A 13,372-nucleotide genomic window follows, 5' to 3' on the forward strand; every position below is an offset into this window, starting at 1 on the left:
TGAAATGTGAACTTTAAAAGCTTCAAAAGACTATGAAAGGAAACTGCAAAAGAATTTCTGGATAGGGAGTATTGTCAATGATTATGCAGCCCACCAAGCAATTCTGGAGCAGAATCCTGAATTGCTTGTTCCAGCTATGCAGGAATTCATTACCCTGGCAGGCAATGGTCCATGGGAACAAATGATCCCTCAGCTCTGGGCTGAATGGCACACAGGCTGCACTTTAGGTTTGAGGAAACCTTGTCACCCGTTATTGGCCTCCCAGTCCACTCATCCTTCTGCAAACAAGTTGCAAACAACAAAGTTGGACTGCTGGCCTGGGTAAATCTATATACAGATGACTTTTCCAAAGCAGTGCATCGTTTCCCAGTGAAATACACGACCTCTTCTTACCTATGAAATTGTGATTGAAGACACCTGTGAGCCAGCTCTGTGCGAGATGGCAAAGGAGCAAAGCTTTGGCATTTGGGCACACTTCTCTTTGTTTCTTTGCTCAGGCCTTTGGTGAGCACAGAACTCATCTAGGTAGAAAACTTTTGACCATACAGGATCTTTTGGATCCATTGTCCCCCAAACATGTCAATGTGTGGCCCTGTTGTCATGACAAGTTAAAAACAGCAGCACAAGTGACACAAAGAAAACATGGCAAAAGAGGAAGAAGAGAGGCCCAGTGAAGAAAGGATGTGGTGAGACACTGCACTCCCATAATCTCCAGGAGATCCTGGTGTCACATTCTTCTTTTGGTTTATTTAAATTTAATTGATTCATTAAAGTTTTTTTAAATCATCAAAATAAAATATATACAATTAAAATATGTCATCAAAATTTAAATATACAATCAAACACATTTATTCAAAACTATCAGAACATAGATACATCTGCAACTATGAAGCCTAAACCTATTCCAAATTCCTAAATCCTATTGTTGATGAATCCTATAGTTGATGAATCCTATTCTTGATGAATCCTATTGTTGATGAATACTTTTCTTGATGAATCCTATTCTTAATGAATCCTATTCTTGATAATCCTAAAGCCTAAATCCTATTCTTGAAACATTCTTTTGGACAGTTGGCAGCTTCTTCCTGATCTTGGAGGAAAGAGCATTTCTGGACTGGAGGCAAGGACTTTCTTGGTAAGGGAGTATCAGAAATGTCCAGAGAAAACTTCTTGGAAAGACTGTAGCCAGTCGTATCTGTGGAGACACAAAGTTTAACAGAGCCTGGAATGCAAACCTAAAGCATCTGAAGCTCCGTATTTAATGGGACAGATTCCTTGGAAATTTCTAAAGAGCTGCACAGGGAAACATGCTCCTGCTGGCTGCAACTTGAAGCAGACCAGAGGAAAACCCTGCCCCACTTCCACAGAGCTGCCACAGGAACAGCCTGGCCTCTGGGCTGCCCTGGGACAGCAGGGAGCCCAGAGCCCTGTGCTCTCCAGCCACGGCTCAACTGCACATGCACCCTGCTGCTGCTCTCCCTGCCCCACAGCTGAGCAGCCCTACAGCTCCACGGGGCACTGCCAGCAGCACAGCTCATTGCAGGGCACATGCAGGGCACAATGTGTACAGCCATTGTGTAATTCAAGCCAATGTTCCCTGCCAATGTGCACAGCCTCTCTGGGCTGCCACAAGACCCTTCCTCCCAACAGAGAGCGGCCCAGCTCCCACCTCACCTCTGTGTGAGGCAGATCCATGCTTGGTCTTCACCTTGTCCTCAGTCTGCAGTTGCTTCAGGCTGATCCATGCTTAGTCTTCACCTTTTCCTCTGTCTGGATTCACTTGAGGCTGATCCATACTTCATCTTTACCTCGTCATCTGTCTGCTGTTGCTTCAGGCCCCCCATGTCATGACTAGGAAGGGCAATGCTGATAACAGAGCGGGGGCAGGTGCACACCCTTCCTTAGTATTTTGTCATTTCTGGCACAGCTGAAAAGTCACGTCCGGTGGTGTCCAGCTCAGAAATTTGTCCGCTTTCTGGAGAACATCAAACCTTCACCAGCCCAGAAGGCTGTTGAGGTTTTCCTGCACGTGTGGAGGTGTGCTGTCAGCAAACTTAATGATCTGGCTGCCCAGTGCCTCGCAGAGGGCACAGGCCAGCTTGGTGACCACAGCGCAGACGTTGGCGCTTCGCACAGGCAGCGCCTTGTTCTCCAGGCAGGACCAGAGCACGGGCAGGGCGTAGCGCTCGACCGCTTCAGGGCTCCTGGCATGAGCCCATTCCACAAGCACTGCCGGGAGAGAGACACAGCTGCTTACCCACCAGCCTCCATGCAAACAGGGATCTACCTCTGCTCTTGCCTCTTGGAAGCCTCTCGGGCCAAGATCAGTGAAACAGCACACACAGCCCCACAACCCAGAAATGGGCAAAGCCGCTGATCATCCTTGAAACACAACCACCAACCCCTTGGGACTAATATCTCCAACCAGAGCCTTGTACCTGTGGCAGACTTTGTACCTTTACTCAATTATTGCACAATTTCTTTCTGCATGAACAATGAATGAAACGTCAAATTGCCTACTATTTCCATTTACAAGTTGTCTAAACCCACGTAGAAGATTTGGAAATGCACCCTAGAGAGACAATTGAGAGATTTCTAATAAAAGCAATTATTCCATTTTTGTAACTTTGATGTCAAGGGCCAAAAGTCTAATCTGGCTCTCCCCTTTGCTCCGTGGCCCACAGCAAAGGGCAGTATTAGAACACACTCCAAAACTCCAGCCCACCAGAGATGCTACTTGACAGCTGGATGAGAACCACCAGAGACTAGCTGGTGTCTTTGGCAGAATGCTTTTGTGGCTTCCAACAAAGAGCTGTTTCAAACCTCAGGGTGTCTTGGAGAATTACCCAGACCCATTGCCCTGGCATTTGCCCTGTCACTTGAGCATCTCCACATTTTAATGACATTTCCCCTCCCAATGTTAATAGCATTTCTTCTTAAAATGTGCACTGAAATAGGGGCATAGAGAGAGAAAAAGGCTACATAGGGGACTGAAATTTAGCCAAAACACAAGGGTTTTCTCAGATTGCCTCTGGAATCTGCTCTCTGCTCATTTTCTGAACTGAACTATATCAAACACAGACAAAAAGTGACTACCAACAGGCTCCTTGCATGGCAGATTTGGCTGAAAGATCAAAACCTGAAATGCTCAGGAGACCAGTCTTGTTTCCTGATCAGGCAAACTGTTATGTAGTAGCCATTTACTATTCTGTGGTGGAAGAAACTTCATTTCCTCTATGCTGTTAATCCACCAGCAGTCATCAACATTGAAAGAGCTCCTGAAAGTACCCAAAACCAATTTGGCTAAGCAGGAAAAGGGTTATGGTACCCATTCAAAAACTGGACTTCATTTGAGTTTAAATGCAATTAAAGACACTGGCCACTATGGGACTTGAGAAGGGCCCCAGTGAGAGCTCAGCACCTCCTGATGTGGAGGAACTACTCTACTGTCTGTTCACTGGCATTCCCTGTAAATACTCCCTCGGAGACCTCTTGGCTTAGAAGGGGAGGCCGTACCTGTGATACGTTCCGTGACATCCAGCAGAGCTTGGCCACTCAGTCGTCTCCATTGGTGGCAGAGCTCTTTCATCAGTGATACTTCATCTACAAGTGAAACACACGTTTCTGTTCACTCTTCTGAGGGCATAGGAGAGAGGACAGTGGCAAGGGAAAAAGCAGGGGCAACCCCATTTTATACAATAAAGTCCATTTCTGCTGATTTTTGAATCCTTTTCTTCTTTCCTTCCAGCCTACTTGTTGGTGTTTAAAACGCCAAAAGAAAAGCTCTCCTTTCACATTTGTAAATCCAAAGTTGTCTGCTCCACCAGGAGCTATGTTAAAATATTTCACATCAGGGTCCTCAAGAGTTCAGTCACATGGAAGCAGTGAAAAGGTTCTGCATCGCAGAGCCAAAAGGAAGAAGCCCATACTTGGGACACAGAGAGGCACTGAGTCAGGTAATCCCTGACTTCACAGAGCAGCTGAGGTGGAGAAAGTGGAAACTCCCCTTGAAGACCTGCCTCTTCAACACTCCATTGTTCAGCCATATTCCCCCAGTGTGGCATTTTCAGACCTGACATCAATCTGTGTGGCAGAAAAATTTACAGCTGCCCTTGCCTCTGTAGGTATTTGCCATTTCCTTCTTGTCCCATGCAAAACAACGTGTGGAACAAGGCATCATTGACAGATGGATTTTGACCCATGTGTTATAAAGAAATGAACTTGATGAATCCTATGGTCCCCTTTGAAAAAAGAAGACAAAGAAGAAAGGTGGAAAACAGGCAGCTACTGCCTATAAAGTAGAGCCTTCCAGGTGGCTGCTGTGCAGAAGCTCTGATGGGCCGGTGTCCCTTCATGCCTACAGCAAAGCTGTTCATTTGGCAAGTCAGACGGGGCCCAAGCAAACTCCAAAACCCCTTTGCCTCTGAATTGCAGCAAAGCTGTAGTCCAGGACTTGCTCTTCAGACCAGCAGCACAGAGCCAAGGGCTCCTGGGACTGTTGGGAAATGCTGCTGCACATTCCAGCCAGTTGGGGATGGTGCATAAGGACTGCACCTGCACAGCTTCTGGTGGGTGTCAGCTGGAGCATTCCACAGACAGCAACAGCTACCAAGGCACTCAGCGTTCTCTTGTGTCGGAGAGACAGAGACACAGGTGAGGAGAGTCCATGCCAGGGCTCAGCCTTACCTAAATGCACAACAGATTGGTCCAGAGGCGTCATAGCTGCGGCATGAACCCCAGGATCCTTTGAGTTTAGGTTCTTTGTTATGCCTTCAACCAAACGGATCATCAATGGGTTCATGGCATCCTGCAGGAGTCCTATGATTTCTGCCAGCGCCTCCAGCGCCTTCTGCTTCACTTTCTTATGTGTGTCACAGATTCTCAGGCCAAAATAATCAAAAATCTGTGAAGAGAACAAACAACATGAAAGCTTGATTAAAATGACCTTTTTTGAAGAAGCGATGTAGAAATGAGCACTCAGGAATCTAAAAGATGAAAGTGATCCTTTCTCTCAGGTCAGCCCTTGCTTGCACATTTTCACTGTTTTCCTGTGGGCCACTCACTGGAATGGTTGCACAACCTCATGCTGCTTGAAAGATTTTCATCTGTTTTTAAGAGGTTTGGGTGGGGACAGAAAAATTCCTATGGTGTTTCTCTCATCCTATAAATCATTGAATCAATTCCATTTATTAATTCAAAAGACTACCTTTGCTTTACAAGTATGGAAGCAGATGTTTACAATGCCCAGTTTTTTATACAGTTGCCTCAAGTATTGAGGGCAGCTATGATTTTGCCTAAACTATGGCTGGAGGAGATCTAAGTTTTATTTTCTCTGTCTCAGAACCTGTGTCTGGAGAAGGGCAGGGCTCAGATCAACTCTTCCAGGATCCAGACCATTGCTCTGACTAACAGGTGGACTTGTGAAATATAATGTGCTGTACAGCTCTCATTCCAGCAGGTTCAGTCCCTTGACAGCCACATTATCAGGCACACTTTTCTGGAAAAAGGGGAAAAGCAGCTACAGGGAGGAGAAGGGATGGATCTGTCCTTATTTGTTTTCTTCCTTTCCAAAGAGAAAAAAAGGCCCCCCAAGAAGGGTGAGCACCATCTTTACCAAGAGGAATAGGGACGAGGATGGAAATGAGTTTTACCTGTGCAAGACAAGATGGAGTTCACAGAAGTATCATTTTAAAAACATTTTGTTTAAACCAACCCAGCCTGATACTTCTCTTCCCCATGCAAACCCATTTTTTCTCTAGAAAATAATTGCCATGTCTTCAATGGCTCAATTCCCTCCACTTAACCCAACTGGGAGTAGGAGACAGCAGAGGTTACACCAGCAGAAAATTCTGCCATCATCTGATGAACAGCAGCAATAGGCACCTGCCAGAAAAATACAGCAGGACTGAAATAACTTGTCCTGAAGCCTGGAGCTCAATTAATTTGTCTGGATAAGAAGGGCCAGTCTGTCCCAAACAGCCAGGATATAGTGCCAAGACACACTGAATTAACTTTACTTCCGCAGGCTTGGGAAAGGAGCTAAATGAAAGGAGCAATGAAGATATCCTACATACTTGGACAATGTTAGTGGAGATCAGTTGGGGTCTGGTTTTGGACAGGTCTAGGAGGAGTGCCACTCCTTCCATCCGTGTCTGGAACGCCTTGGCTTCCAGGAGATGGTAAAGCTTCTGGAGCAGCTCCCTTTCTTCCACAGATGCAGGTAATGTGACCTGGGCTCTTGCACGGTGTAGGCGGCGTCCACCAGTGGCAGACTTTGCCCTGGAAAACAAAGTCAAATTAGGATCTGTTTCTGATAATCCCTTCAGTTAATTGTGAGCCAAACATCTTGGGGAGCTTTCCTAATGATGTGATTTCAAGCTAGAAAATCATGAGGCTCTGAAGTGAAGAACAACGTGGACCTCATGACAATCATTATGGGAAACAATCTGCAAGTCACATTCTTCTAGTGCTCACGCAGCAAAACCAAGGATGAGATGCATCTGCTCTATCTTCAGATGGCTTCTAAGACACACAGGCCACGTTGCTTTGTGGGGAAAGAGAGACACTGCTTCCAAGTTTAAATGCCTCCTCATACGGGATGTGTGTGTCTTACAATAAGGAAACTCATCACTCTGGAGAAGTGTCTCTACAACCAGGCATGACAATCTGCAAAAGTAGCTCAGATGCATCTGAACAGATGAACAGGGGCATAGCTAAATGATCCAGAAAATCAGTAACAGAGAGAAAAACAGAAATCAGACATCCCAGAACTACGCTCACATTTCATTTGCTTCCCTAGAAACTAGATGCACAGCGTAACAAACCCACTAGGAATAATCCTCTTGGATCAACCTGCCTCTTCCATGAGAATGGGAAGATGCTAGCTATGCTACTGAGGCATGTGGTCACTTTCTTGCCACTGCTGAGCATGACAGAGCTAAATAAATCCCCCTCTGTTGTCAGAGGAAAACAGTACAAGTAGCTCTGCCACTGGCATGACGAGACAGCAAGGACCAAATTCCTGTCTTAAATGCTGATTGCAGCACAGGGGGAAATAAACCAAACACGCTGTCCATCAAGCAAACTGTAGGAAAGGCAGGAATCACAAGACAAAAAGTCCACCTTGAGATACCTGTTGACCAAAATGGCTTAGGAATTGTCTTGCTCCTTACTACTCAAACTTGGTACTGCTGTTTGAGGGTAAGAAAACCAACAATCAGCTAGACCAAACCTCATGGAAGGGAACTGCTTGTTTGAGGAATGGCATCCTGCCTCTACACTGGGACTTCTCATTAAAACACCCATCTAAAAAGGACTCCACTTGGATGAAAAAAACCCTGGTTGAATTTACTTGTCTCAAGTCAGGCAGCACAGACTTGGCCCTCTCCTAGCCTCCACAGCCCTGCCCTTGCCACTGCACTGGATCATCTGAACTGCAAGCAATGGGTGACTTTTTGTCGCCCAGTATTTGTGGAAAGCCCTCCAGAGAAGCTGTGTTCAACACAATGCAGAAATAGATATTTTTTATCCTAGAGCATTTGTAGGGAAAGGAAACAATCTTTGACACTGGTCATCTCCATCAGAAAGATGTGCCTGAGGAAGAGGCATGTGAAGCATGTCATGGGCTTTGTCACATCTGGCAAAAGTGCTCAGTACCGTTTGCTAGGAGGTGATGTGGCCTGGGGCTCCTTGGAGCCTTCATTCCTCTTCTTCACCGGCTCCTGCACAGGTGGGCGTTCAGCCTTCTGGTTTTCCATCCCCTACAGAGACACAGAGAAACCCCATCAATCTTTAGAATAGAACTAGGAAATTCCCTCTTTAAAACACCAGTTAGAACCAGGATCACTGCTACCAAGGCCTAGGGAAACATTTCCTAACTTACAGAAATAAACAGACCAGAGATTCAGTGATGCCAGCTCTTTGTTTTTGGTAGCCCAAGGCAGGTTATGGGTGCTACCAGACTGAGCTGCTGTCTAAAATCCCAAATTTATGAGTTTTGACCATAAATGGGAATTATGCAAACTGGTAGGCAATGAGTGGTCTTAAAGGAAGCAGCAGAAAAAATTGGACTCTTTGGGGGTTGGCCCATTGTGTTGGAAGTTGATTTGGTTCAACACTTACTCTCCCTGCCCCTGCACAAAGAAAAACTCCCTTCTGTAATGTAGATAAAAAGAATAAAATCCCTCCCAATCAAAAAAATGATTTTCCACTGGATGCTGCTGAATTTACCAAGCTTCTTCCAGCTCCACAGGGCTTGACAGCAGGGCAGTATTCCTAAAATAATTGTAGTATTTAGGATTGACTTGGACATCTTTTGTGTATTTGGAAATTTTCTTGGTAGTACTAAGAGACTTAGAGTCTCTTTTGCAAAGACTCTGTTATGTTCAGAAGCACTATTGTCACTTAATTGCTTTACTGAGGGCAGGGTAGGGAGAGTGGTGTGGGGGCTTACACGTGAATGTAAACCCATTTTCTCCTCTCTCCCTTTCCTCTTTGTGACCCATATTCAAAGTATTCAAAACCCTACTTTTCCCCTAAGAATACAGTTCCTGTGTGGTCTGCAGAAGAACAGGCTGAGGATTAACAGCTCATTTTCAGGAATAAAATGATTCAGCAAAAGAGGAATGAGATACAGACACATTGGGTATATTTGATCTCCTATTAGCAGTGGCAATACTTGCACAAAGGAGACATTTGTCCTGCCAAGCACTTACTTTCTTCTTAATTCTCTTCAGGATATCTTCCAGGTCATGCGTGGAAAGAGATTGTTCCAAAAGCTTTTTAAATTTTTGATTACTAAGCAACATCTTCACCATCTCCTGTCCATAATGCCTAAGGAAGGAAGGAAGGAAACAAAAGAAAAGTGAACAAAGGAAAAGTGTTAACAGAAGAGGCTGATGCCTTAAACTCATCGGGTGCAATGTTTGCATGAGAAGGCGTTACCTAGACTCAGCAAAGAGGGGGATTTACCTCACTTGACACTGCACAGTGCTGTCAGCTGAACACAAGAGGCAAGAGGAGAATGTGGGCCAACAGAAAAATACCATTTCTCTCTGAAACTGAGGGTGTGCTTCTGTGGGATCAAAGGATCCCAGGCAACAAGGGAAACACATCTGCTTTGTTGTCAGAGCCTATTAGCAGTGTTCTGCTGCCCTTGCACATACATTTTCCTTCCTTTAACTGGCAGGGAAGCCAGGACAAAACACCTCATCCTTGCTTTTGACTATTCTATACTATCTGTATACACATGGGCAGCCAGTTGCTCTGGTGTTCTTGGCAGCTATTAATGGGAATTTCATCATCAAAGGAAGGGGATTTTGGTGGCTTGGGGTGATTTTGCCACTAGGAAACCACAATTGTCTTCAAGAAGAAATTTGGAGGTCACTGAGCCACAGATAATAGCACTCTAGAAATCTGCAGAAGAGGTTTAGAAAGACTGAATACATTGGCTAAAGACCTCTAAAATATTTCTAGGGAAGTCTTAAGTTAATGAGAAACAGATGTTTGGGATCCTTCAGTGATGAACATTAGCCTACACTTGGCTTTCTCTTGTGCGCCTAAGGCTAAACAAAACTGTTGGACTGGCTAATCAGAGCTCTTGTGAACTCAGTAAAGAATCTCGCAAGTCACAGGGAGCTGGCAATGCTCCTTGCTGCCAACCTCAGGTTACCCAGTACAGTCATTTCCCCAGACAACCCAGAGCAGTGGTCACAGCACCAAGCCTGACAGAGCTCAAGAAGCGTTTGGACAATGCTCTCAGGCACGTGGAGTGACTCTTGGGCTGTCCTGCACATGGCCGGGAGCTGGACTGGATGATCTACATGGTTCCCCTCCAACTCTGCATATTCCATGATTCTATGCCCCTTAGCCACACTGTGAGGTCACTTATTATTGCCTTGAGTTTCCACTCTTTCTGGTTTTAGCTTAAAGCCAAACACAAAACGGTTTTCCTGTTTTAGGAGGTGAAAGAAGATCATTACCTCGTGTCCTTGTGACTGTCCTGAGCGAGTGTCCCTGCCACCTGTGCCAGCCTCTCAGCCCTGGGTGTGCCTGCCAGCTTCGTGACTCCCATTTTCTCCATCAAGGACAGGAGGAGTTCGGCCGTACACTTCCGTGCCGGGACGTAGCAGCTCCTGGGAAGGAGAGAGCAAACCCTGGGACACAGGGAGAAGGAGCAGCAGCAGCACAGGCCTTGGCCACAGCCTGCTCCCTGTCCTTGCTGGGGGAAGGAGCCTGGCTTCTCCCTGCAGCTGCAGACACATGTAGAAGGTTCTGTCCTCAGATAAACACAAAGTTAGCATTGTACAGATGGGCTGTCTGCATGGAAAAGGGAAGCATTCAGTCTCCCTGCACTATTGGATGCTCAATTTCTTTCCCAAAGTTTACTCGGAGAAAGATTAAAGTAATAGGTTACATATGAATTATTTAGAAATTAAGGACAATTCGTGCTGACCCATCAGAGGGCACCCACTACCCAGAGCTGCAGCAGGATGAGGCTCTTTCCACCCATTCATCCCCAAATCTGCAGACCCCTGGGAAAACACAAATGCAGAGAAAACACGCCGTGGGCCGTGAAGTTGAGGAACACCCAGCAATGCAGCCTGTTTCTTTTGTAAAGCTTGGCAAGGGATACGTCTGAGTGCTTTACCATATTCCAAAGCTGAGGAAAGGGTGGCAGTCAGTTCAGACAGCTTGTCCTATTCTAGAGACTGTCTCTTGGGAACTATCAGGCCCAGCACCAACACTTCAGGCAGCATTTGCTTCAGCTGTCACATGGCACTCAGCCAGTGAGGGTGCCTGGAAAGTGCTTCATCATCTCAGGGCTAACATGAAACATCAGTTTGAATAGAAAACACAGCTCTAAGGCCAGGACAGTCACACAAGACTCCTTTTGGCAGGAGCTGCATCTGCTGTGCAGGCTGTGCCACACCCAGCACATTCTCCCTGATGTGCTCCATGCCCCAGCAAGTACCCTCCTTATTTCTCAGAAAGGAGAAATGAGGTTGATCAGAGAATCAAGTCACTGAGTCCACAGGAGATGCAGGATACAGGGCCCTTCCCTTCCACCATTCCTGTTCTCTCTGTCATCCCTTCCCTCACCCACACACTAGAAGGTCAAGAATATCACAGAAAGAAGAAGAACCTACTTGACTCCATTGTCCATGAGAGCAGTCATTGCTCGTGTAGGAATCACGTTCTCTACCATCATGCCCAGGCTCTGACAGGCTGCCTTCTGAATAAACTCTGGGGAGTTCCGCAACATGTGGAGAAGGACTGTAGCAATCTGATCCACCTCGGAGTCCATGTCCTTCCCCAAGATCGCAAAGAGCTCTCCCAGAGTGACAACTGCAGAGCAGGACACGTTGGACCGGAGGTTGGTCACCTGGGGAAGTCATGAGGGGAAACATAAGCATCACCTTGCAAAGAAAACCAGTTTCCTTAGACAAGACTCCCAGGAAATCACAACACGTCCCACTGTGTATAAAAGCACAGTAGGAGCAGAAGAGCCCAAGCATGAAAGACACTTACTCTGGCACCAGTTTCTGCCCACACACCTTCTTACTGCAGGCATGAAAAATAGGCTTCACTAAAGTGTTCCACTTAAACCTTCTATAATGTCTACTGCTTTGATTTTAGGCCCTTTTATTTGAAAAACATAGAAGCAAAATAAAGAAAGGGCTGCTTTCAAACCATAAAGGCACAAGGCATAAAGATAAAACAGTCAGATGCTCCTGTTCAAAAAAGCAACACCTGTAGTTGAAGCACCCAGGCAGAAAACAGAAAACACAGGCTCAGGTCTACAGACTCATTTGCAGTGTTCAATTACAGCTTGGGCAGAGATTGGGAATCTGGCATATCATGTTATTAGTGTCTCTTTTCTGCCTTGCATTATAATGGTACCTCACTCACAGACAAGTGTCAGATACCCGACCTGACAGTAAATACAGCTACATGTACACACAGATCCTACAGATAGCTGACAGACACTAGAAATAGAAGGTCTAAAACCAGAATGAAGGCAGTCCCTGAGCACACATGGAGATGAACAAGCACATATTCTACTCTACAAGCCGTGTATCGAGTATGGGGGACAATTCAGAGCAATGTTCTCACCTCTCTGGTAACTGCCAAGCAAATCTCACGAAGCCGACAGAGCAGGACTTCTGAATGGGACTCAGCCAGCAGTGTGATGTTCAAGAGTCCCTTCTTCTTCCGTTCCCTGAAAGGCAAGTACAAAAAAGATTGATTTTTCTCTCTACCCAAGCACTTGGCAGCACCCTTTCAAATCACCAGGCTGGCAGCTCAGTCAAAGCATGGCAGGTGCTTTTCAAGGAGTACTTAATGAAATCGTGGAACACATTGCCACAGGATGCTGTGGCTGTCAAAAGCATACACAAATCCAAGAGGCAAAGAGAGGGCTTTCAGAGTCTTCATTTGTGACCTTTCTGAAAATCTCTGCTATTAAGTCCCTCTGTCATCACTGCTTCCTAGAAGCTGTGAGGCCAGGCCATGCTGCTGGTTCTTGTCACCCCCCTGTACCTGTCCCTGAGACACAGTCCCATTGGGCTGTTACTGGGACATTTTCCTTCTTTGGCAGCCCCAGCAGGCAGTTCAGCACTGAGAGTCTGCACTGGCACTCTGGAGCTGAGTTTCCACTCTACAATCGAGGACTGTGTGTCACCCACTCCACCTCACACGTTCCCCAAAAAAGCAGCAGGATGTCCCAGAAGATTAAGATTCCACCGCTGGGCAAGAACTGTTAAAACTCTGGCTTTTCCCAGAACACTCCGACCTAAAACAATGCCCACAACAGCAAAGTGTTATTGAAAAGGTGCAAACAACTCCATCTCTCAGCACTTGCTTTGTGCAGGCCCTCAGCTACAGGAAGGTGTGTGAGGCATCAGGGCTGCAGCCAGGGCTGGCAACTGATCCCATGGGCACCCCTGAGTGTCATCAGGACCCCCACACCTGCAGAAGCTCTCTGCACCTCCCAGGGCATCAAAGAGAAATGGGGAAGAGAAAGCAGAAGAGAAAGGGCAAAGCAAAGAAGACTGCACAAGGAGATGCAACGTGGCTAATTTTTCATGCTGTGAAATTTTTCATTCCCTGTGAGAATGAAGCATCCACCAGTGAGTGGATGCTAACCCAGACATCAAAAAGACAACCAATATCACCTAACATTTGGAAGGGTATCACCTCTGGGCCTCCTTCTGTCTGTGTAGAGTTTTGGGACACATTGTGAGTATTGACAAAACATCTCAAGCCCGTATGATTCCTTGAGAAGGAAAAGTTGAATTGCAAAAGTGCAAGATTCCCAGAGGATTTTATTTCTCTTTCCTTCTCTTCTGCCATGAGCCCTTCAGGAGTAATG

At 46.1% G+C, this 13,372-nt stretch overlaps 1 protein-coding gene across 3 annotated transcripts; it reads right to left on the reverse strand.

The window, feature by feature from the left end:
- Window positions 1–467: 467 nt before the first annotated feature.
- On the reverse strand, window positions 468–12,507 carry LOC135307680 (TOG array regulator of axonemal microtubules protein 2-like). 3 transcript variants are annotated; one of them, XM_064432076.1, is made up of 11 exons: window positions 12,115–12,507; window positions 11,148–11,383; window positions 9,981–10,133; window positions 8,715–8,832; window positions 8,230–8,274; window positions 7,657–7,760; window positions 6,075–6,279; window positions 4,687–4,903; window positions 3,517–3,603; window positions 1,675–2,229; window positions 468–1,195 (listed from the first exon to the last, which is right to left on the reverse strand). In XM_064432076.1, exons 2-10 carry the CDS (start codon window positions 11,303–11,305, stop codon window positions 1,994–1,996), a joined length of 1,323 nt encoding a protein of 440 aa, XP_064288146.1. In that variant the 5' UTR covers window positions 11,306–11,383; window positions 12,115–12,507; the 3' UTR covers window positions 468–1,195; window positions 1,675–1,993. The 3 variants fall into 3 exon arrangements, with proteins under 3 accessions (XP_064288146.1, XP_064288147.1, XP_064288148.1); XM_064432077.1 differs by lacking the exon at window positions 8,230–8,274; XM_064432078.1 differs by lacking the exons at window positions 468–1,195; window positions 1,675–2,229 and having other exon boundaries at window positions 3,473–4,241.
- Between the last annotated feature and the right edge of the window lie 865 nt (window positions 12,508–13,372).

The sequence above is a fragment of the Passer domesticus genome, chromosome 9, assembly GCF_036417665.1.
Source record: "Passer domesticus isolate bPasDom1 chromosome 9, bPasDom1.hap1, whole genome shotgun sequence".
NCBI classification, from domain to species: domain Eukaryota; kingdom Metazoa; phylum Chordata; class Aves; order Passeriformes; family Passeridae; genus Passer; species Passer domesticus.